This window comes from Heterodontus francisci, chromosome 20 (assembly GCF_036365525.1).
Source record: "Heterodontus francisci isolate sHetFra1 chromosome 20, sHetFra1.hap1, whole genome shotgun sequence".
Classification (NCBI taxonomy): Eukaryota; Metazoa; Chordata; class Chondrichthyes; order Heterodontiformes; family Heterodontidae; genus Heterodontus; species Heterodontus francisci.
Window position 1 is genome coordinate 42,684,473 of NC_090390.1, and position 25,927 is coordinate 42,710,399.

Consider the following 25,927-nt stretch of genomic DNA (forward strand, 5'->3'; position numbering starts at 1 on the left):
CAAAAGTGTGTGGGATGATGTCAGGATCTTGACCTAATGTCACTTTTAGGGGATTTAACTCACTCCACACCCATACCTGCCTTCCCTTGCCTGTAAAAGTTCCCCCCATGCAGTTTGAGCATATTGCTCGACTGAATAAAGTACTTGACAGAATTATTTCACCCAATTCTCTTTTGCAAAGCACTCTAGCTCTACCTGGTGGCAGTGTTTTGCTCTTACTTAATTGTACAGTTTCTGCAGTTATGAAGTATATATTCTTAATGTATGTTTAACAACTGTCTTGTTCTTAATAACTGTCAGAGTAAACCAGTGTGTTTGCAATCTTGGTATCTTAGTTAAGCCCAAGCTGAGCTTCCAATGACATTCACACCATCGCTAAGGCTGCCTATTTCCACCTCTAGCATCACCCAATGTCACCTCTGCCTCAGCTCATCTGCTGCTGAAACCCTCAATCATGCCTTTGTTGCCTCTAGACTAAACTATTCCAGTGCATTTCTGGCTCGTGTCGCACTTTCTACTCTCTGTAAACTTGAGGTCATCCAAAACGCTGCTGCCCATGTCTTAACTCGAATCAAGTCCCATTCACCTATCACTCCTGTGCTCACTGAGCGAGCATTGCTCCAGGTCAAGCAATGTCTTGATTTTAAAATTCTCATTGTTTTCAAATCTCTCCATGGCTTCACCCCTCCCTATCGGTGTAATTTCCTCCAGCCCCATAATCCTCTGAGTGCGCTATGCTCCTCTAATTCTGGCCTCTTGAGCATCCCCAATTTTAATCACTCCACCACTGGTGGATGTGCTTCCAGTTGCCAAGGCCCGAGGAATTCTCTTCCTACGCCTCTTTACTTCGCTTTCCCCCAACCTTCAACCCTACCTATTTGACCAAGCTTTTGGCCATCTGACCTAAAAATCATCTTATGTGGCTCAGTGTCATATTTTATAATGCTCCTGTGAAGCACCTGGGGACATTTTATTATGTTAAAGGTGCTATCTCGATACAAGTTGTTACACAGTATAAGTGATGTATGTCAGTCTGTGTTGCCTACGAATAGCTGCTTGAACCCAGCATGATTAATTATTTATTTCTTACATTGTAATTTTTAAAAAATACTTATGAATTTTACAATTTAATCTTTGTATTCCTGATTAAAATTTCCCTCATTGCTTCTTCCCTTGTAGCTTAGTGGGTAAATGGAATATGCCGGGTAGTACCGAGATTTAGGGATGTTCCAGATTCATTGATGGCATGGGGGAACGTTTCGCCTCAACATTCCTTGGGCAGAGAGGGGAATAATCAGAGTTCCTTCTCTATATTTCCAGATTGCTTTCCGTGGCCCCGCATTGGATGCGTGCATGCTCATGAGCCTCAGCCTCAGCCTCAGCCGGAGGCGCGGAAAGGTGGGCCCCGGCTACATACCGTTGGTCTGACATGTCCCGGTAACACCAAGCTGCCGGCGCCCACTAACAACATCAAATTGCAAGTGTGTAGCGTCCTTAACATAGAAAAATGTCCCAAAGTGAGTTGTAATCAAAAAAGGAAATGAAATGTACTGTGCGGGGATGCCAGTGGGCATCTAAGTCATGCAGTAGCTTTGGCGGACAAAGCTGCATTCTAATAGGTACTGGCAGATTGGGTACATCAAAAAGTATACCACCTAACCCTTCTACTTTAAAAATCTAAATAAAAGAAACTAAATCTGACTACTCATTTCTCACTGTAAAAGTTCTACATACAGCAGCAGAGCTAACAACTGTAACATACTACTCTATGGTGTCGCTCAGTGGCCAAAGCCTGAAACTGCATGTAGACTGGAAGCATGTCCTTACTCTTCAGCTATTTCATCAATGACCTTCCCTCCATCATAAGGTCAGAAGTAGGGATGTTGATTTATGATTTCACAGTGGCCAGTATCATTTCCAATTCCTCGGATATTGATGCAGTCCATATCTGCACACAGTGATAGCAGTGTGTACCAGCTACAGAAGGCACTGCAGCAACTTGCCAAATCTCTTTCAATAGCATCTTCCAAACGCACGATCTCTAGCACCTAGAAGAACAAGGGCAGCTGACGCATGGGAACACCACCATATGCAAGTTCCCCTTCAAGTCACACACCATCCTGACTTGGAACTATATCACCATTCCTTCATCTCGTTGGGTCAAAATCCTCAAACTCCCTTCCTAACAGCACTGTGGGTGTACCTACATCCCAAGGACTGCAGCGGTTCAAAGTGAAGGCTCACCATCACCTTCTCAAGGACAATTAGGGATGGACAATAAATGCTGGCCTAGCCAGCAATGCTCACATCCAATGAATAAATAAAGAAAAAAATGCTCTTGGTCTAAAATACTTTCCAACACCAGGTGTGAATGAATCTCTGATAGGCAACCATGACTCTTTGACATTGAAAACACCAATTACATAGCCATCTACACATGTAATAGGTATTGCAGAAACCTGTAATGGGTTTTAACACTGCACCAGTTACATAGGATTTATAACAGTGAAATAGACCAGTCAGCCCAACCAGTCTGCACTGGTGTGTATCCTGTACGTGAGCAGTGGTCCTAATCCCATGTGCCTACTATGTTCCAATATTGTTTATCCCTATTTTCTTCAAGCACCTATTTAACCTGTTCTTAAATGTTGACATGGGGCTGAATTTTTCACTCCTGCTGGAAACGGAGGTGGGCGGGCGCTAAAACTAGTGCTACTGGCTGGCGTGCTGGTTCCCCGGTTGAATCCCGCCCCTGGGCCATTTTCCTGCAGACAGGATGGGGGTGGGGGGGGGGAGGTTGTTGGTGGGGGTTGGTGTGGCAGGGCTACCTGCCCGCATGTGACAGGTAGACAATTAAAGTAATTTGTGACCATGTAAGGCCAATTGAATGGGGCTGGGATTTTTCAATCGGCCTACAGGAGGTGGTAAGGGACCCTTTACCTGCCTGGAGGCAGTCTCCTGGCGGCAGATATACAGAGCAGCGCTCCAGACAGGCTTAGAGGCCCACCAGGCCTGTCTATGTCAGCAGCAGCCACAGGCCACCTTGTAGAGGGGATAGCTCCTCCCCATCCCCAAACAGGGTGGCCCAGCTGAAAAGGCCATTTTTAAAATTCAAAACTAGCAGAGACTTGCAAAACATTTGTGGTGAAATTAGTATCTTTATCGCAACAGTACTTCTTTAAATCCCAGATCCCAAGCCATTCCATCTTTCCCATTCCATACCCATCTTATTCCTTTAATCCATCTCATATCATCCCCATTATATCCCCCCATCCCACTCCTACCTGTGCTATTCCCATCTCCCATTCCATCCCTCCCATGGGAACCCAGCCCCATCCCCATTCCACATCACCCAGGTCATCTCAGTCCACCTTCAATGCCGTCTCCCTCCCTCTCGTGCTGTCCCCCCCCCCACAGCTCTCCCATGCTGTATTCACACTATCCACCCCCCCCCTGCAACCCCCTTGCCCCCCCACACCATACCATCACCACTGTTAGGCCCACCATGCTGTTACCCCCCTGACCCCTATTCATCTCCTCTGCTCCATCCCCCCCATCCCTTATCTCGCTTCCCATGCCATCTCTTCCCCTCCCCGCCACCCCCCAGCCATTCCCCCCTCTCATGCCTTTCCCACCCCCAAGTCACATCACTCCCACGCACTTTCCCCGGCCTCCAATCATCGTCTTTGAGACTCCAGTAACCGAGGCTGGGGAGCAGTGGGCCAGGAGCCAGTAAATGAGGCTGGGAAGCAGCAGGGGTGGGGGGCCAGTAACTCAGGCGGGGAAGCAGTAGTGACCGGTGGCCAGTAAGTGAGGCCGGGGAGCAGTGAGGTCAGGAGTCAGTAAGTGAAGCCGGGGAGCAGTGGGGCCGGGAGTCAAAAATGGGGCTGGGAGCCAGAAAGTGAAGCCTTGGAGTTGCGGAACCAGGGAGCAGGGGGGCCGGGAGTCAGTAAGTGAGGCCGGGAACAGTGAGACACGAAAGCAGTGGGGCCAGGAGCAAGTAAGTGAGGTCAGGTAGCAGTGGGGCCGGGAGCTGTGGAGCGACGGGGACTGGGAGCAGCGGGGCCGAGGGCCAGTAAGTGAGTTAATAAAAGCAAAATACTGCGGATGCTGGAAATCTGAAATAAAAACAAGAAATGCTGGAAATATTCAGCTGGTCTGGCAGCATCTGTGGAGAGAGAAGCAGAGTTGACGTTTCAGGTCAGTGTCCCTTCTTCAGAACTAGCAGATATTCGAAATGTGAAAGGTTTTAAGCAAGTAAAGCGGGGGTGGGGCAAGAGACAGCAAAGGAGAAGGTTTAGATAGGACAAGATCACAGAGAATAACCGACCAGAAGATCATGGTGCAAAGGCAAACAATATGTTAATGGTGTGTTGAAATGCTAGGCATTCGTACAGATAGGGTGTTAATGGACTGAAAACTGAACAACCACAAGCAGAAACATGAAAAAACTAAGATAAAATAAAATAAACACAAAAAAATATTTTTAAAAAATAACTAAAAGTAAAATGGACCCCGTCACGCTCTGAAATTATTGAACTCAATGTTCAGTCCGGCAGGCTGTAGTGTGCCTAATCGGTAAATGAAATGCTGTTCTTCGAGCTTGCTTTGATGTTCACTGGAACACTGCAGCAATCCTAGGACAGAGGTGTGAGCATGAGAGCAAGGGGGAGTGTTGAAATGGCAAGCAACCGGAAGCTCAGGGTCATGCTTTCGGACTGAGCAGAGGTGTTCCACAAAGCGGTCACTCAGTCTGTGTTTAGTCTCCACAATGTAGAGGAGACCACATTGTGAGCAGCGAATACAGTATATTTCATTGAAAGAAGTACAAGTAAATTGCTGCTTCACCTGAAAGGAGTATTTGAGGCCTGGGATAGTGAGGAGAGAAGAGGTAAATGAACAGGTATTACACCTCCCTGCGATTGCAGGATAAGATGCAGTGGGAAGGGGATGAGGTGGTGGGGGTAATGGGAGGAGTGGACCAGGGTGTCGCGGAGGGAATGACCCCTTTGGAATGCTGATGGGGAAGGGAGGGGAAGATGTGTTTGGTTATGGTATCACGCTGGAGGTGGCGGAAATGGCAGAGGATGATCCTTTGGATATGGAGTCTGATAGGGTGGAAAGTGAGGACAAGGGGAACCCTGTTGCGGTTTTGGGAGGGAGGGGAAGGGGTGTGGATAGAGGTGCAGGAAATGGGCCGGACACGGCTGAGGGCCCTGTCAACCACAGTGGGGGGGAATCCTCATTTGAGGAATAAGGAAAACATATCAGAAGCGCTGTCATGGAAGGTAGCATCATCAGAGCAGATATGTCGGAGATGGAGAAACTGGGAGAATGGAATGGAGTCCTTATAGGAGGCAGGGTGTGAAGAAGTGTAGCTGAAGTAGCTGTGGGAGTCGGTGGGCTTATAATGCATATTAGTAGGCAGCCTATCCCCAGAGATGGAGACAGAGAAGTCGAGGAAGGGGAGGGAAATGTCGGAGATGGACCAGATAAAGGTGAGAGAAGGGTGGAAATTAGAAGCAAAGTTGATAAAGTTTTCCAGTTCGGGGCGGGAGCAGGAGACGGCACCGAAACAGTCATCAATGTACCAGAAAAAGAGTTGGGGGAGGGGGCCCGAATAGGACTGGAACAAGGAATGTTCGACATATCCCACAAAAAGACAGGCATAACTAGGACCCATGCAGCTATCCATAGCAACACCTTTTACTTGAAGGAAGTGAGTGGAGTTCAAGGAGTTGTTGTTCAATGTGAGAACAAGTTCAGCCAGATGGAGGAGGGTGGCGGTGGATGGGGACTGGTTGGGCCTCTGTTCAAGGAAGAAGTGAAGACCCTTCAAACCGTCCTAGTGGGGGAAGGAGGTGTAGAGTGATTGGACGTCCAAGGCCAGTAAGTGAGGACGCGGAGCGGCAGGGGCCAGGATCCAGTAAGTGGGGCCAGGGAGCGGCAGGGGCCGGGTGCCTGTACGTGAGGCCAGGTGCCTGTACGCGAGGCCAGGCGCCTGTACACGAGGCTGGGGGCCTATCCATGAGGCCGGGGAGTAGTGGGGCCGGGTGCCTGTTCGTGAAGCCGGGGGGCAGTGAGGCCGGGTGCCTGTACATGAGGTCGGGGAGCAGCGGGGCCGGGAGCCGGTAAGTGAGGCCGGGGAGCAGTGGGACCCGCAACCAGTAAGTGAGGCATGTGCCCCAGACTTCACGCATCAAATGAAAAGACTGACCAATCAAAAAAATGCAGACTGGCATAAGCTATTATAGATTTTAAAGAGTCAGAGATGGCTCCTCTCCCTCACTTATCTGCCATGGCAACCGGTTGCTGCTTTCAAGCTGGAAGACCTTTGATTGGCCCTGCAGCTCAGAGGGCTCACCCATTGTCCTTATTTGGATGGCGGGCCCGCCCTCTGGCCATTAATTGGCCACTCTGGGGACATTCGCATTGACTGTGTTTACCACACAGTGCGGTCTTCTGACCCCCATTTGAGCCTAACGGCAGGGTTCAGAACCCACAGAGAAAGTCCTGCCCATGGGGTTGAATTTTGCGGCAAGGCCCTAGGTCCCACTGTAGGGACTGCAAACGGGAGCCATTGCCACTCAGTTGGGCAGCATGCTGGAGAAAGGAATTCTGTGGCAACTGGCCAATTAACTGCCACTGGAGGTGCTGGAACCATATTTAAAGGGCTGCAGCACACTCTCAGATCATTCCTCCCACTAAGACTGCCCCTACTCAAGGCCTGAGGAAGAAGGCTTGTGAAGGAATGGCAGAAGGAAGATCCAGAGTAGCCCCATGGTTCAGTGATGCCTCTCTGCTCATTCTCCTCCAGGCTGCTCGGGCAAGGAGGGAGATCCTCTTCCCCTGGGACAGGAGGAGATCGGCTTGCCAGACCAGGCAAACCTGGAATGAGATTGCAGTGGTGGTCAGTAGCCATGGGATCATCCCTTGAAGGTGGCTGCAGTGTCGCAAGTGCGTTACTGACCTCATGTGATCCACCAAGATGAGTGCAATACACATAATTTCCTATGCCAGCAGCATAGGCATTGCGCTTGTCTTAGTTGGGAGACCAACAATGTCCATTTATATGCTTGCACATGAAGACTGTGCACAATGCCAAAGAAAGGGCCAAGACCGGTGATGGGGTCTCTTAGCTCGCCATCCTGACCCTAATGGAGGAGGAGGAGGCTCGCAAACTTGGAGGCCAGCATTGGGGCCATTCCATTGCAGATGGTGAGACGGGAGTGGAGACATGAGAGAATGAGTGGCCTAATGGATGGGCACAAGATGGGCGAACACGAGGCATAGTGTTTGTGTCTACCACAGGTCACGTGGAGCTCCACCAGGAGTAGTCTGAATGAAGTGATGGAAAGCGCATTACCCTCTAATTAATCTCTCTCACACAGATCAAAGACAAGACCAGGCAGCTCCAGGTACCAGGGGATACCATCCACCTCTGAGGAGGAGTAGGGGGGGACCTCAGGGTGCACCGTCACATCGTTCCCCTTCACTCTCCTTCACTGTCCACCATTGCAGATACTCTCACGTTGCAAGAAGATTTGGGGTCACAATCTGATGAGCACGCCATAGACGTGTCCGAGCAGCTGATGGAGGGTTTGACAGCCGAGGCCACTGACACTCTTGATGACTGTGGGAGGCCAGGGCAATGCTGAGCCTCAGGCTGATGACATGCCTTTGGAGTCATCAGTAAGGCAGTAGATGCTGGAGCTATAGCGTGCGATGCAGGAGCATCTGGCGGAGCTTCCAAAATCAATGTGCACCCTGGCACAGACAATGGAGGAGTCCATCCAGGCCATCAGTTCCATCGTATCCCTGGTGTATGTATGCTTGGCTTCCTCCTTTGAGAGATTGGTGACCCTCATGGAGAGCCATATCCAGCAGACCACTTAGTGGATGCCGGAAATGCTTGCGGACCTGCATAATGTCGCCACCTCCATGTGCTTTGTGCAGCAATGACTGGACAAGGAGTTTGGGAAAGGTGGTGTGGGTGGCGCCTGGACTCAGTCAGGTCCTCTGACTTCTCAGGTCAGTAGGGAGGTTGGTGTGCCCTGAAAGGGAGGAGGAGCAGCTGCCTGATGCATCTATGCATTTGGGGGCTCCTCTCAGGACAGCCCTCGTGTGGACAGCAGCTCCTCAGTCCCTCTATCAATGACACCAGCGCGTCGCTTAGCCACGATGACAGAGGAGGCGGCCCTCAATAGGCTGCCGCTCTCCAGGCCTCAGGCAGACAGAGGAGACCAAGGTAATTGAAAGCCACGAGCAGCAAGGTCAGCAGCTTGCCTCCACCTCAGCTGACAGCGCAGGGGGAGCCCATGTAGAAGCTCACAGAAGAGATTTATGAAGAGCATCTAGCTGCACCTGCGGTTCGTGGGTTAATACTTTGTTCAAACATGCTGCCTTGCAATCCTTTTGCTTACCAATAAATGTGGAATGGAGCAAAGCAAATGTTATCCTTCCATTTCCTGTGGGCAGCTGGTACTCTTCAGGAGTAGCCTGGCTCCATCAAAGGGTAGATGGGAGGGATCACACCACGTGAGGTTGATACATTCCTCATACTGCAGTCTATTGTCTGACTGGGAGCGGATAAATGGTAAGATCAATGAAGGAGGTGGCAACAGGTCTGCAGAATGTTGAAGCTTTATTGGATTACATGGGTCTGTTAGTAAGGATCATGTGAACCGGGCCTGAATTAGCACATCCTAAGCCTCCCTAGTGCGTATGTTATTGCGCCTTGCTTGTGGTCCCTGGAATTCTTCAACAGGCAGCGCCTGTTCATCATCTTCCTCCATATCCTCATCATTGGAAGAAGAACCACACTCCACAATATCCTTATTGTTCAAAGGCTCACCCCTTTAGTGCCAGGTTGTGCAGAGCGCTGCACACCATGATGGTACACGAGACTCTTATCTTCCGGGAGTGGGGAAAATACTGAGAAGGGAACTAATAAATTGAGCCCGAGGATCGAGGCCCAGTCACATAGCTTGCGGGAGCGGAGCGGAGCGGAGAGCAGTCTAGACGCGCCGGAGTTTGAAACAAAGTGAGCAGTGACGTCACAGGAAAGCTACAAGGTGATTGGGTGGTGAATAACTGCTGTTAGGAAGTAACTCTAAATAGCTGGGTAAATAACTAAAAGTAAACAGAAGAGAAAGGTCTACAATTTTTTTAATATAGTAGGTCGTGTTTATTTTCAGGAATCAAGGTCCCTAGTGTAAATAATCTAATTTTTGGGTAATTTAAGGGGATAAATTAAGCGTAAGTCATGGCAGGGCAGCTCGGCAACGTGGAGTGCTCCTCTTGTGCAATGTGGTAAGTCAGGGACACTTCCAGCGTCCAGGGCGACCACGTGCAGTAAGTGTCTCCCGCTGCAGTTACTCGAAATCCGCGTTTTGGATCTGGAGCGGCGGCTGGAGGCTCTGTGGAGCATCTGCGAGGCTGAGATCGCCGTGGATAGCACATACTCTGCCTGGTGGTCACACCAAAAACAAAGACTGCTCAGGCAGAAAGGGAATGGGTGACCGCCAGGCAGAGTAGAAAAACTAGGCAGGTAGTGCTGGAGTCCCCTGGGTCCATCTCCCTTTCTAACAGATTTTCTGCTTTGAATACTGTTGGGGGAGATAGCTTCTCGGGGGAATGTAGCAAGAGCCAAGTCTGTGGCACCACAGGTGGCTCAGCTGCACAGGAGGGGAGGAAAAGGAGTGGAAGAGCTATAGTGATAGGAGATTCTATCATAAGGGGTACAGATAGGTGTTTCTGTGGCAAAAACGTGACTCCAGGATGGTAAGTTGCCTCCCTGGTGCTAGGGTCAAGGATGTCATGGAGCGGCTGCAGGATATTCTGAAGGGGAAGGGTGAACAATCAGAGGTTATGGTACACATTGGTACCAATGACATAGGTAGAAAGAGGGATGAGGTTTGCAACAAGAATTTAGGGAGCTAGGTAGCAGATTTAAAAAGTAGGACCTCAAAGGTTGTAATCTCTGGATTACTCTTGGTGCCACTTGCTAGTGAGTATAGGAATAGGAGGATAGAGCAGATGAATGAGTGGCTGAGGAGATGGTGCAGGAGGGAGGGCTTTAGTTTCCTCGATCACTGGGTCTCTTTCTGGCAAAGGTGGGACCTGCACAGGTTGGACGGGTTGCACCTGAACTGGAACGGGACCAACATCCTTGCTGGGAGGTTTGCCAGTGCTGTTTGGGGGGCGGGGTTGGGGTTGGGGAGTGGTTAAACTAATTTGGCAGGGGGTTAGGATACAGAGTGGAGGTACAGTAGGGGGTGATGCACAGTCAAATATAGAAGAGAAACTGAGTCAGTCTGAAAGGCAGAGCAAATACAGACCTGTTAAGGCACAAGTGAAAAATGCAAGGCTAGAATGCATCTATTTTAATGCAAGGAGTCTTACTAATAAGGCAGATGAATTGAGGGCAATGATTAGCACAAGGGATGATGATATTATTGCTATCACAGAGACATGGTTGAGGAAGAGGCAGGACTGGCAGCTCAATATTCCAGGGTATAGAATCTACAGGCGAGACAGGGGAGGGGGTAAAAGAGGAGGTGGCATTGCACTGTTGATCAAGGAGTCATTACTACAATGAGGGTTAGAAGGTTCCTCAAATGAAGCCATATGGGTAGAACTTAAAAACAAAAAGGGGGCAATCACTTGGCTGGGATTGTACTACAGGCCTCCAAGCACTCAGGAAGAGATAGAGGAGTAGATATGTAGGCAAATCTCAGAGAGATGTAAAAATAATATGGTAATAATAGTCAGGGATTTCAACTTCCCCAGTATCAACTGGGATAGTCTTAGTGCAAATGGCTTAAAGGGGGCAGAATTCTTAAAATGCATACAGGAGAGCTTTTTGAGCCAGTATGTAGAAAGTCCTACAAGAGAAGGGGCAGTATGGGACTTAATCCGAGGGAATGAAGCCGGACAAGTGGAAGAAGTGTCAGTGGGGGAGCATTTCCGGGATAGTGACCACAACTCTGTAAGATTTAAGGTAGTTATGGAAAAGGACAAAGATGGACCTGAAATAAAGGTAATGAATTGGGGGAAGGCCAATTTCAATATGATAAAACAGGATCTGGCCAAAGTGGACTGGGAGCAGCTACTTGCAAAAAAGTCTACATCAGACCAGTGGGAGTCAAAGAGGAAATAGTGAGAGTTCAGAGCCAACATGTACCCTTAAGATGAAGGGTAGGACCAACAAGTCCAGGGAACCTTGGATGTCAAGGGATTTAGAGGATTGGATCAGGAAAGAAAAGGAGTCTTATGGCAGATTCAGAGCACTGAAAACAGCGGAGGCACGAGAAGAGTAGAGACAGTGTAGGGGGGTATTTAAAAAAGTAATTAGGAGAGCAAAGAGGGGACATGAGAAAACAATGGCAGGCAAGATAAAAGAAAATCCCAAGGCATTTTGTAAGTATATTAAGGGCAAGAAGATAACCAGGGAAAGAGTAGGGCCTATTAGGGACCAAAGTGGCAGTCTGTGTGTGGAGCCAGAGGACATAGGTGAGGTTTTAAATGATTACTTTTCATCTGTGTTCACTATGGAGAAGGACGATGTCGGCGTAGACATCAGAGAGGGGGATTGTGATATACTTGAACATATTAGCGTTGAAAGGAAGTATTAGCTGTTTTTGCGGGCTTAAAAGTGGATAAATCCCCAGGCCCAGATGAGATGTATCCCAGGCTGTTATGTGAGGCAGGGGAGGAGATAACAGGTACTCTGACACAAATTTTCAAATCCTCTCTGGCCACAGGAGAGGTACCAGAGGACTGGAGGACAGCGAATGTGGTACCATTATTTCAAGAAGGGTAGCAGGGACAAACCAGGTAATTACAGGCAGGTGAGTCTAACATCAGTGGTAGGGAAACTATTGGAAAAGATTCTGAGGGACAGGATTAATCTCCACTTGGAGAGGCAGGGATTAATCAGGGATAGTCAGCATGGCTTTGTCAGGGGGAGATCATGTCTAACTAACTTGATTGAATTTTTCGAGGCAGTGACGAGATGTGTAGATAAGGGTAAAGCAGTTGATGTAGTCTACATGGACTTCAGTAAGGCTTTTGATAAGGTCCCGCATGGGAGATTGGTTAAGAAGGTAAGAGCCCATAGGATCCAGGGCAATTTGGCAAATTGGATCCAAAATTGGCTTAGTGGTAGGAGGCAGAGGGTGATGGTCGAGGGTTGTTTTTGCGATTGGAAGCCTGTGACCAGTGGTGTACCACAGGGATCGGTGCTGGGACCCTTGCTGTTTGTAGTGTACATTCATAATTTAGACTTGAATATAGGAGGTATGATCAGTAAGTTCTCAGATGACACGAAAATTAGTGGTGTCTTAACTAGTAGAGAGAAAAGCCTTAGATTACAGGACGATATAGATGGGCTGGTACGATGGGTGGAGCAGTGGCAAATGGAATTTAATCCTGAGAAGTGTGAGGTGATGCATTTTGGGAGGACCAACAAGGCAAGGGAATATACAATGGATGGTAGGACACTAGGAAGTACAGAGGGTCAAAGGGACTTTGGTGTACTTGTCCATATATCACTGAAGGCAGCAGCACAGGTAGATAAGGCAGTTAGGAAGGCATATGGGATACTTGCCTTCATCAGCCGAGGCATAGAATATAAGAGTAGGGAGATTATAATGGAGCTGTATAAAAATGCTAGTTAGTCCACAGCTGGAGTACTGTGTACAGTTCTGGGCACCACACTATAGGATGTGATTGCACTGGAGAGGGTGCAGAGGAGATTCACCAGGATGTTGCCTGGGCTGGAGCATATCAGCTATGAAGAGAGACCGAATAGGCTAGGGTTGCTTTCCTTAGAGAAGAGAAGGCTGATGAGGGACATGATTGAGGGGTACAAGATTATGAGGGGCATTGATAGGTTAGATAGGAGGAAACAGGGCTCAGCTCATCATCCATCATGGCACACAGCTCTGTAATGGCCTTCTTGGAGAGGTGCAGTCTTCGAAGACACGGCTGCTGCAACATTTGAAGGTAGCTGAGCCTTGGACGGTAGACCCTCTGGAGCTTCATCTCTTCTGTGCACAGCATGACCATCTGCACCCTTCTCCAATGAGTGCACTGTTCCACCCTCCCTGCCAAGCCATGCTAGCATTCATGCATAGATGCAGTATAATGTGGATAAGTGTGAGGTTATCCACTTTGGTCGCAAAAACATGAAGGCAGATTATTATCTGAACGGCTATAAACTGAGAGAGGGGAATATGCAATGAGACCTGGGTGTTCTCGTACACCAGTCGCTGAAGGTAAGCATGCAGGTGCAACAGGCAGTAAAAAAGGCAAATGGTATGTTGGCCTTCATAACGAGAGGATTCGAGTACTAGAGCAGGGATGTCTTGCTGCAATTATACAGGGCCTTGGTGAGGCCACACCTGGAATATTGTGTGCAGTTTTGGTCTCCTTATCTGAGGAAGGATGTTCTCGCTATAGAGGGAGTGCAGCGAAGGTTTACCAGACTGATTCCTGGGATGGTGGGACTGACGTATGAGGAGCGATTGAGTCGGTTAGGATTATATTCGCTGGAGTTCAGAAGAGTGAGGGGGAATCTCATAGAAATCTGTAAAATTCTAACAGGAATTGACAGGGTAGATGCAGGAAGCATGGTGGGGGAGTCCAGAACCAGGGGTCATAGTCTAAGGATACGGAGTAAACCTTTCAGGACTGAGATGAGGAGAAATTTCTTCACCCAGAGAGTGGTGAGCCTGTGGAATTCACTACCACAGAAAGCAGTTGAGGCCAAAACATTGTATGTTTTCAAGAAGGAGTTAGATATAGCTCTTGGATCTAAAGGGATCAAAGAGTATGGGGCAAAAGCGGGAACAGGTTACCGAGTTGGATGATCAGCCATGATCATAATGAATGGCGGAGCAGGCTCGAAGGGCCGAATGGCCTACTTCTGCTCCTATTTTCTATGTTTCTATGTTTCACGATGGCTGCTGTGTGGAGCCAGCACTGATCTCCTGCTAACTCACTGCTTTGTTAAATCTGGCAAGGCTCTGAAGCCCTGTGGCTCCCATGCACACACTGTAAGATCTGAAAACCATGGTAAAATTGCAGTTCTTTGCCTGTTTAACATGCTTAATTACCAACCCGCTGCATTTGACTGTGAGTTCCTCCTGCCATGCCAAAGGCCCTTCGGAATATTCAGTTGTGATGTAAAGACATCCGGCTCTGTCCCGATGCAACTCGTCGGGATATTCCATTCTTTCCACTTCCTAGCCCTTCGCCAAAGGGCCGGGAAAATTCAGCCTCGTGGTTTCTGCTTCACTGATTTCTGGTAGTACATTCCACAACCGTCTGTGTAAAATTTCTCCTGCTCTCTGTCCTAAATGTCTTACATTCAATCTTTGATTTGTGCCTTCACTCTCGACCCCTTAATCACCAGAAACAGTCTATTTCTATCTACCTTGTTGCATTTGTTCATAATTTTAAATTCCTCTATCTCTTCTTAATCTCCTCTGTTCCAATGAAGATAGCCCCAATTTTTAAAGTAATTCCCATTAAATGTAATATATTTGCTTGCTCACTTTTATTACTTGGAACGATTGGCTTGATTTGCCTGGGTGTTGAATGTCGTGCTCATCAAGTGCAGTGTGTTTGTATTAAGCGTTCTCAGTCAGAGATAGCAGTTAGATGAAAAGCTTTTTGTAAGAGATGTAGACCTCCTAAGGTCTCCATGCTTTGTGGTGCCAGTATGACATTTCACTTTTTTTTTAACAGCATTTACTGTTTGGTGAGGGACAGATGGTGAGAAAAACACATTGTGAGAACACTAGACAGTTTTATTGTCTCAATTTCTTTTTTTTAGCAAGTTAACTTTGAAAGTAAACAAAGCCACTTTGAGGGAAGCCAATAGAGAGGGTGGAAGGGAGAATTATCCCTAAGCTTCAGTTTCACTTGACCTGTAGACTACATTTGGTCTTGATTCACATGAAAGCAATGTTATGGGAAAGTGAATGATATACAAGTAAAATGAAGATGTTGTTAGATAAATACTTTAGCAGAGCCTTTTCTAATTGATGGTTCTACATTTATATTAGCCCTCCCAATATTAACTTGTTTGTAAGACCTGTTCCTCCTGCAATATTATAAAAATAATGACCCATATTTCCTGGATCACACTTCAGTATAGATTACGCTGAAACGCTCACTGGTTTCTAAAACCAATCCTACCAATGGGAATTTGTGCTAAAATTTCTTGCAGAACCCATTTGCCTACACCACAATGAAAGAAATGCAAATATAGTGTCACTGTTAGGAGTAATAATAAGTAGACCATCTCCTGCCATGGCGTCTCATTCTCAGACATTTTGCTCTGCTGCTCCTGTTCAGTTGAGTGTAGTGCAGGTTTCAGCAAGAAATTAAAAAAAAAAATCACAGAATTGCTATTAATCTCCAGAAGTCTCAATTACGCCAATAGTGGGTGACTTTAGGCCACGCTGTGTCTAAATCTTTAAATGTAAATCTACAGCAACATAATACTGAGATAAATGTTGGAAACTTGCATGAGCTGACCTTTTGCATGAGGGAGCACAGCTCTGGAACACAGCAATTACTGCTGGCATTCTCAGCTTGCAAAGCCAGCTCTCCCAATTGCCAGTGCACGAAACAATGGAAATAGTCACTTTTTAACACGAAACCTGTTCCATGACGCAAAATATTTGAACTATCCTATTCTCCACAACTCATATCTTCTACTTTGTGGGAAAAGTACCTGCTTGCCAGTTATGTTCAATATAAACTGGAAATTGAGCTTTGATTTCTATGGCAGGATCAAAACAAAAAAAAAAATCAGAATATTTGATGTTGTACAATGCAGGGTAACATTTGTCAACTGTACATGAATCTCACCATCCAGACTCGAGTGATTGTGTTTGAATAAGTGCAACAAATGTTTTGTGTCTAGTACTGCATTTATGAGTGAAGAAAACAGTGATGTTTATTGTTAATTGTGCATTCTGGAGAACAAAATAAATTTGATAATGTTGCTTCTACAAGACTAACTGATTTATTTTTCCTTTCGAAAGACGTACAGTTTATTCTACATGGATGTATTAGTGAAGGAGTTACAAGCCTTATCGTATACACACTTGACTTTGCCCATCCTACAGCTTGCTGAATTAATAGCCAGTGACGTGTTGGATAACAAGAGTCTCTCTGACTTTTACCATCTCAGGTTATTTTTTTTCCAAAGTACAGCACATAGTAATTATTGAATGCAATATCGTTTAAGTAATTTGTTATTTTATCTTCAGATAAATATTGTTTTAAATGTAGATTGATTGTTTAATTTATTTAGAATGGTAGGTTCAATCCAAAATCCTTTCCTCAGCCATCTGCCCTCATTCATGACATTATTACCTCCAGACTTGACCAGCCTCAAATTCTTCAACTTATGTAAACTTAAGCTCCAAAACTGCTGTCTATATTTTATCACTCACCAAACCTCGCTGATCTACCACCCCTCTCCGTGCCGACCTACATTGTCTCCCAGTCCCCTAGTGACTCAAGTTTAAACTGGTCATCTTAGTGCTTAAATCCCTCAAATGTCTTGCCCTTTCCAAACACAGTAACCTCCTCCATCACTACAAGCACCACCCCTCCCCCACTCCCCCCACCATTTCTTCATTTCCTTTACTCTGGCCCCTTGTGCACCTCTACTTCACTCCACCATTGGTGGCCATGCCTTCAGCTGCCCAGTCCTGTGAAATTCCCTTTCTCAATCCCTCCACCACCACCTTCTTTAAGGCCCTCCTTAAAACCCACCTCTTTGACCAAGCATTTGGCCAACCATACTAACATCTCCTTTTACTTATTTTGATCATGGGCGAGATTTTACCTTAGGCGGATGGGAATTCGCCACGGATGTAAGTGTCGGTGGCGAACCTGCTTCCACCTAGCCCGGGGATCTGTCCCACATTTTATGGGTCCCCGGGCTTTAATTGTCCCAAGGCAGGACTTCCACCTGCTTGAGGGAGGAAGTCCCGCCTCATTGAGCTGCCGGCCAATACCTCTTAGTCCCAGCAGCCCCACCGGGAGCTGTGGCCATTGCTGGGACTGCAGCCCAGCCAACCAGATGGATCCACGAGGGAAGGCAAGTTGGGCATGCCTCACCAGGCAGATCGGTCCTGCCCCGGTCAGACTGCTGCGGTCATTTGGGGGGGAGGGGGTGGGTTGGGAGGCGGGGGCATCCCTCAATTGGGCACCCTGTGCCCGACTGCCATGACCCCCCACCCTGGGGCACGGAAAGGCAGGCAGCTATTGCTGGGCGATCTTTCACATCCCAGCACCCCCACTTGCCATGGGTAAAATACCCATGGAGGTGGGCGCGGGCCCTTAAGTGGCCACTTAAGGGCCTTGATTGGCCTCGGGCGGGCAGGCCGTTTCCTGCTTTCATGTCCATTGCCCATATATGACTTTTCTACCTGCACTCCCTTTTATAGATCTATGTTTCTGCACCCTTAGATCTCTCTCTCCCACTATCTTACGAGTCTTAACAATTAGTTTATAGTTCCTTTCATGATCCTTTTTCTCAGATGTACTACCTTTCTGCATCTGCCATCTATCTGCCCAGACTGCCCAGCATTTGGCCAACCATACTAACATCTCCTTTTACTTATTCCGAAGAAGGGTCACTGACCCGAAACGTTAACTCTGCTTCTCTTTCCACAGATGCTGCCAGACCTGCTGAGTGATTCCAGCATTTCTTGTTTTTGTATCTGCCCAGACTGTTGGCCTGCCAACATCCTTCAGCAATCTCCTATAATCTTCCTCACAATTTGATCTGTCTATTAAATTGGTATAATTGGAAAACGTTGGTCTCATTCCCCTTGAGTATGTTATAAACATTTACATAAATGAGAGACAACACGGATTCCCAGGGTACACAACTACCTACACTTCACCGACCTGAAAATCCCCTCCATTCTGCTTTCTGTCTTCACAGCTTCTTCCACTATCCGTATGACTGTATTCCCTGTAATACCATGTACATTAAGCTTCATAAATTTCTTTTGTAGCATCCTATCAAACAGCTTCAAATATCCTTTTTATATACCCACTTTGTTATTTCCTCGAAAAATTCAATTAAGTTAGTATAACTTGCCCTTCCCATATTGAATATCTGATTTTATTATTCATTATTCCTATACTACATTATGAACTTCAGCAATTTAACTACAATAGAGGTCAAACTAACTAGTGTATAATCCTCTAGTTCTTTGACAATTCCCATTTCAACAAATGTTTAGAAACATAGAAAATAGGAGCAGGAGTAGGCCATTTGGCCCTTCGAGTCTGCTCTGCCATTCATTATGATCATGGCTGATCGTCCAACTCAGTAGCCTGTTCCCGCTTTTGCCCCATACCCTTTGAAAATTATACATAGTCTTCTCCAATTTTTCAGTATACTGAAATACATACTATGCGGGCCTGGCAAGTTCTCTTCTTTTATGCCCACTAACTTCTTTAATGCACTTTCTTTAAGCATTTAAACATAGAAACATAGAAAATAGGAGCAGGAGTAGGCCATTTGGTCCTCCGAGCCTGCTCCGCCATTCATTATGATCATGGCTGATCATCCAACTCAGTAACCTGTTCCCGCTTTCTCCCCATACCCTTCGATCCCTTTAGATCCAAGAGCTATATCTAACTCCTTCTTGAAAACATACAATGTTTTGGCCTGAACTGCTTTCTGTGGTAGCGAATTCCACAGGCTCACCACTCTCTGGGTGAAGGAATTTCTCCTCATCTCAGTCCTGAAAGGTTTACTCCGTATCCTTAGACTATGACCCCTGGTTCTGGACTCCCCCACCATCGGGAACATCCTTCCTGCATCTACCCTGTCAATTCCTGTTAGAATTTTATAGGTTTCTATGAGATCCCCGCCTCACTTTTCTGAACTCCAGCGAATATAATTCTAACCGACTCAATCTCTCCTCATACGTCAGTCCCCCATCCCAGGAATCAGTCTGGTAAACCTTCGCCACACTCCCTCTATAGCAAGAACATCCTTCCTCAGATAAGGAGACCAAAACTGCACACAATATTCCAGGTGTTGCCTCACCAAGGCCCTGTATTGCTGCAAGACATCCTTGTTCCTGTACTCGAATCCTCTCGCTATGAAGGCCAACATACAATTGCTTTTTTTACTGCCTGTTGCACCTGCATGCTTACCTTCAGCAACTGGTGTACGAGAACACCTAGGTCTTGCTGCATATTCCCCTCTCTCAGTTTACAGCTGTTCAGATAATAATCTGCCTTCCTGTTTTTGCTGCCATGGTGGATAGCCTCACATTTATCCACATTATACTGTATCTGCCATGCATTAATCCACTCACTCAACTTGTCCAAATCAGCCTGAAGCCTCTCTGCATCCTCCTCACAACTAACCCTCCCACCCAGTTTTGTGCTATCTGCAAATTTGGAGATATTACATTTAGTTCCTCCATCTAAATCATTAATATATAGTGTGAATAGCTGGGCTCCTAGCACCAATCCCTGCAGTACCCCACTAGTCACTGCCTGCCATTTGGAAAAAGACCCATTTATCCCTACACTTTGTTTCCTGTCTGCCAACCAATTTTCTATCCATCACAATACACTACCCCCAATCCCATGCGCTTTAATTTTACATGCTAATCTCTTATGTGGGACTTTGTCGAAAGCCTTCTGAAAGTCCAAATAAACCACATCCACTGGCTCCCCCTCATCAACTATACTAGTTACATCCACGAAGAATTCTAGTAGATTTGTTAAGCATGATTTCCCTTTCGTAAATCCGTGCTGACTCTGCCTGATTCTACCACTGTTCTCCAAGTGCTCTGCTATTAAACCTTTGATAATGGACTCTAGAATTTTCCCCACTACCGACGTCAGGCTGACTGGTCTATAATTCCCTGCTTTCTCTCTACCTCCCTTTTTAAATAGTGGGGTTACATTAGCTACCCTCCAATCTGCAGGAACTGTTCCAGAGTCTATAGAATCTTGGAAGATGACCACCAATGCATCCACTATTTCTCGGGCCACTTCCTTAAGTACTCTGGGATGCATGCCATCAGGCCCGGGGGATTTATCGGCCTTCAATCCCATCAATTTCCCCAACACCCTTTCTCTACTAATACTGATTTCCTTCAAAGTATGCATTTAGTTGGTCAGCCATTTCTTTGTTCCCCATAATAAAGTCCTGCATTTGTCTTCACCAATCTTTTTCTCTTCACATACTGATGGAAATTTTTACAGTCAGTTTTTATGTTCCCCGCAAGCTTGCTCTCGTACTCTATTTTCCCCTTCTTAATCAATCCTTTTGTCCTCCTTTGCTGAATTCTAAACTACTCCCAATCCTCAGGTCTGTTGTTTTTTCTGGCAAGTTTATATGCCTCTTCCTTGGATCTAATCCTATCTCTAATTTCCCTTGTAAGCCATGGTTTGGCTACCTTTCCCGTTTTACTTTTGCAACAGACAGGGATAAACAATTGTTGCAGTTCATCCATGCGCTCTTTAAATGTTTGCCATTGCCGATCCACCATCATCCCTTTAAGTAACGTTTCCCAATCCGTCATAGCCAATTTAAATAATCATTTATCTTCACTAGTGGCCCTTCCACTTTGCCCTCAAGAACGGTACAGTTCTACTTTCCTATGCAAAAACTGAGACAGAGTACTTATTAAGCATCTCTGCATTTCAACACTCAATGAGATATAATGACAATGTTATTCTTAGAAGAGGAGCCTCATTAATATCACACACATGGTCCTCCATACCTATATTATATAATGTATGCTTGATTAAACACGTGAATAACTTTGCTCAACTGGTTGATAATATAATTATCTTTATTTGTCTCTAATATAATTGTGTATTGTACCCTGTGGAACAGATTGAAGCAGTAATGTACAGTTAGTCGAGTCCCAGCAGCATTTAAGATTTTCAAAATCTGTTTCCTTTACCACAACTGTTGCAGTATCATATAATTATATTTGCAGAATGTTTTATTTGTATTGTACCTTTCAACCTGAATTACAAACAAAATATTTATTTTCCACAGGCTAGCCCAGATGTGTTTAGAGCTGAATCTAAGGCAGGCTGCACAGTACCATGAAGCGATACCTAGATCTGTATTTATCTATGAAGCGGAACGGGCTAAGTATGTTGTTTTTGATATTGCTTAGTACACTCTAGTTCATATTTACATAAAGAATTAAACATTTTCAGAATATGAATGATTGAAACAAGGAATCTTCCTGGTGGGTAGATGAAGCTATAAGGCTAAAAGATTTATTTAAAAATATTTACCTTTCAACTGGTAAAACCCATTCAAAGTTAGTTTGATAAAGACCATCAGTTTCTGTGCAATCGAAGTAGTGAATGTAATTTGATTTAAATACAGCATTGCAAGGGAAGGATCAAGAACTATTTAGGGTGAAGTTTTCTAATGGCTATTTTTTAACTGGCATCCCTTGCCATAACACTAAATGACTTCAATAAAAATGAAAATCAGTGAAGACATACAGTGGATGATTAATCCATTATCATCCATTTTACACGAATGCCCAAGTCAAAATTACTCCAACTATGCTCCATGGAACTACGTGACCTTTCTGTGCCCACAATATTTTTCAGCATCCTCCATTCCAAGAAAGCTGCCTGAGATCCAATCTTTTGCAATACAGGAGTGGCAGGAGGTGCAATGGCCCTTTACAATGAACCTGTTACTCTTTCTGAAGCCTTCCATTGATGCAAATCTGGCTGCATTCTGATAGCACCACTGGTAAAAGGCAATGTTGTTTGGGAAGTTATGTGTTTGTGCTGCAGGGATCAAGGGAAGTGCTCTGTGAAAGAAATTGTAGCGGTCACTCTTGCTCACTGGATGTCTGCAGTCATCTTTTATTTTGTAAATTGTTTTTCTTTCCAACATTTCTTTTATACTCGCGAGATCATTCCTCAACCTCTTTTCAGTGTCACTTTTTGTTGAATGGACATTGTTCCAGAGAATGGTTATCTATGTAGCATTCTATAGGAAAACTCTTCTCTGATTGCCCCTTATACAAGAGTTTCTTTAAAATACTCGATAAATATATACCCATATCTATCGCTTTTATCAGTGCAGGTGTCTCAGCAGCTAAGGTGCTTTTAACTATCCTCCTTATTCTCTTCAATTCCCAGGCTAACGGGCAACATTGATCATTTCTTCCCACCAAAAATATAATGATCCCTGCTGCGCTCAAATAACCATCGGGAAGATTGGCATGAGGCATCACTGAAAATGACCAATTTCATCTCTTCTGGGTCATCCAGTGCTGGAAACTTAAGTGTACATTTATCAAAACTCAATCTCTTCAATGAATTATTTGCTTTCAGCACTTTCCCAACAGTATCATGTTTCAGCACGGTGCTCAATTCTAATAAATCATTGCAAGCATCCGGCTTAGTTTGTGTGCACAACCAGTTAAGCTCCTTAACTGGCATACTTCTTCCTTGGTTGCAGAGTCTTCCTTTTGTGAGGATCCTATTAACATTCTCTCGGTAAGACTGTTGATTTAGAGTTACCCCCAACTTAGTCTGCCTAATATTCAACCCTATATATTTAAACGCTCTGGAAGCCCTACTTCCAATTTTAAACTCCTGCAGAACTTTATCTACCACAAATTTCTCAAATGCCTCAGATCCTCCCCACAGAAAATCACCCACAGCATCAAGAAAATGCCTGCTAGTTTTTCTTCATACTACCAATAAAATGTTGCCAGATCCACATTTAGTTGAATACAACCAGCTTTTAGTAGGACATACCTAACTGAAAAATACCACACCCTGGACGCATTATTTAGCCCATAAACACACTTGTTTAGCTTCCATAATTTACGTTCTATATCTCCAGCTTCTTTTGGTGGCTTTAAAAATACTTCCCTTTCAAATTTCTCTCCTTGCAAAAATGCTGCTTTGATGTCAATGGACTTGCATTCCCAAGAGTGTGCTGCTAAAAAGGCTCGTAAAATCCTGAAACTTGTTTTTCCTGCTGTTGGGGAGTCCACTAACTTCCTGGTCGCCTAGTCGTTCCTCAAATTCCCGAGCTACAAGTCTGGCCTTCGCTTTATACGTACCATCGGGAAGTACTTTCTCTGTACAGATCCATCTATGGGACAATGCTGGTTGTACTTTATCTGGCCCCTCTGTGTATACGCCAAACTCTGTCTAACTGTCAAGCTCTTTTTGCTTGGCATCCTTTATCAATTTACCATCTGTCTTGTTAGTAGCCACTACAGCTTCTCTACCGTAAGGGCTCCTACTTCTTGTGGCGTCCCTCACCTGCTCTCTGGTCCTTGCTCTAGTGAAATGACGTCCCCTACTAGAGTTCCTATCCCTTTCTGGACTACTAATTCTGGACCTGTCCATCCTACAACCAGACTTCCTTTCACAATTTCGTGACCTTTTGCTTGGAATATGATCATCTTCAGGCCTACTATCTGAACTTATACTACGTTTTCTGGCCTTCCACATTTTCACTTCCTTCTGCCAATCTATTGGTCTGATATCCTGTCCCTTGTCTTTCACATTCAGCCAATGTTTGTATTTTCCTGTGAGCTTTCCTGCCCTTCCTATAATGGTGGCTTCCCTCTATTCACTAGTCCCTTCTGGCATATATGTCACAACTTTTGATAGTTGACCTTTGGGATAAATGGCCTTTTCTGGATCTTCACTATCACTTGGTCCACTCTCAGTTAGCCCATTATCTGCCACAGTCTGTTGCTTGCAAAGGTCCAACATATGCGAAGTACATGGTGCATCATCAGTGTCCATCATTTGTTCAAATTCTGTCTATGTATAATCAGTGCCTCTAAGCCATGGGGAATGTACTGCAGTGATTTGGTTGCCATGTTGCAAAAGCACCGTTTTGCCATTAGTGCCTATAAACTTTTCCTGGGCCTATCCATTCTTTCTGCCCTTTTCTTTTGCAATACACAAATCCCTGGTATCAAAATTATTTTCTGATGGTCTGATCTGATACCTCAAGGCTGTCCTGATTATTCTGAAACCTCCGCCTTAATAAATGCTCTTCTCCCTCTAAAGTCGGGGAATTATCCCACATTACTGAAGGTATTTACAGATTCCTGCCATAAACTAATTGATGGGGGCTGTAGCCTCCAACCATTTGAAGCATGTTTTTCGCATGTACTGCCCAAGCCAGAGCAGCAGTCAATTTACAATTTGGCTGGTCTGCTAAAATTTTTCGAAGCATTTAGTCAATCACTATTATTTCTCTCACAAATCCCATTACTAAAAAGAACTTTCTGCTGCCGTGCGCATTGCTACAATATTCATATTTTCACACATACTCCTGAACTCATCATTGGCAAATTCTGCTCCACTGTCCGTTAGAAACCGAGCTGGTGCTCCCAGTCCTGTTCCTATCCACTTTTCCATTATCTTGTCCACTATTACTTTTTTGTCTTTACTATACATTACCGTTGACAGACTGAATCTAGTCACCACATCTATAAAGTGTAGAATAAAATTGTTTTTTTTTCTTTATCCCATACCTTCAAGTCCATCGCTATGGTTTCATTAAAGTCCCTTGCTAATGGGAGACTCACTATGGGTCGTGATGGCGTCCTCCTGTATTTTTACAGATATCACATTTTCCACTGATATCTTCAATAAGTTTAGTGTAGTCTTCATCATTCATTACCCCTGCATCTTTTAACAGAATCTTCAACTTATGACAAGATGCATATGCAAACTGTCGATGTAGTTTTGAAATAATTTGCTTTTTCTCCTTTAAATCCCTACCCCCGGATGTCATTAACACTTCTTTAATATCCTGCTTAGAGATGTTAGGTCTCTCTAAAGCAATACAATAATGTCCTGACTGTGTAAACCACAAAGCTACAGATTTCTCAAAGACAATCGCCTTATCATGTTCCATGTCCAATCTCATCCGAGCCTTTTTCATAGATGGTTTACTTAACAGCAAAGTTATATCACTGGTATTACATTTGTACTAATAAAATGGTTTACCCCTGCTATTTTACACAAAATTACCACTCTTTTTAGTGATTGCAACGTGTTGTTATCCCCAAACCTGAAAAAGGTAGAACTGTCATATTCTTTGACCTTATTTCGGTCTTCCTTTCTTAAAGAATCCATGTAACACCTTAACCAGTCCACTCCACATACTGTGGACGTACCCACTGTCTAGTACTGCGCAATTGAACGAATCTGTGACTAGGACACTCATTACCGGACTGAAGCTTCTCGTGACCAGTACAATTCCTTCTGATTGATCAGTAGCATCATTCTCGCCTTCCAAACCTTCCACATCATGTGTCATCTCAAAAACCCTGTTATTCCTTTTTGGATAATGCAATGCAAAGATAGCAGGGGACAACCTGCCAAGTAGCTCTCGTGTTCAATATGGAAGAACCATCCATTTTTCTAAGTTTATCAAAGTCCGACCACACCTCATAGACACTCAATAAGTCATCTTTCATGTAAATTTTATCCATATATTTCAAGAGTTTGTCCAAACCTTCCTCATTGTCCAAATGATGAGCCCCTAGCTCTGAGAACATTTTGCTTCTGATCGTGTTTCTGGCGGGAAATGAAACTGCAAGAGCTATTCCTTGCTTCTTTTTAGGTAAAGACGTAACCTGTGTCCATATATCAACGTCATTCTTCCATTGATTGCAAGGTTCGGCTTCACAAAACAGCAGTGGAAAATCTCATCATTCTTCAAAAAAACTCCAAATACGGCTTCCTCAAAAAAAACTCCAATTCTAATCTCCTGTCTGAAAACAAATCTTAGTCTCCAATCTTCACTTTCAGGCAACCATCCTTTGCTACCAATGTTAGAGAAATCTCCAAGCTTGTTTGTGAAGAAGACACTGGCCGGCATTTT

The 25,927-nt window shown here is 45.2% G+C and overlaps 1 protein-coding gene across 1 annotated transcript in view; it reads left to right on the forward strand.

The window, feature by feature from the left end:
- The window catches only part of LOC137380601 (cilia- and flagella-associated protein 46), a 453,149-nt gene that overhangs the window by 244,290 nt on the left and 182,932 nt on the right, over window positions 1–25,927 (forward strand). Inside the window, exons 32-33 of the mRNA XM_068052672.1 lie at window positions 16,062–16,210; window positions 21,080–21,178. Of these exons, the coding sequence (XP_067908773.1) occupies window positions 16,062–16,210; window positions 21,080–21,178 (248 nt within the window). The remainder of the gene's footprint in view (window positions 1–16,061; window positions 16,211–21,079; window positions 21,179–25,927) is intronic.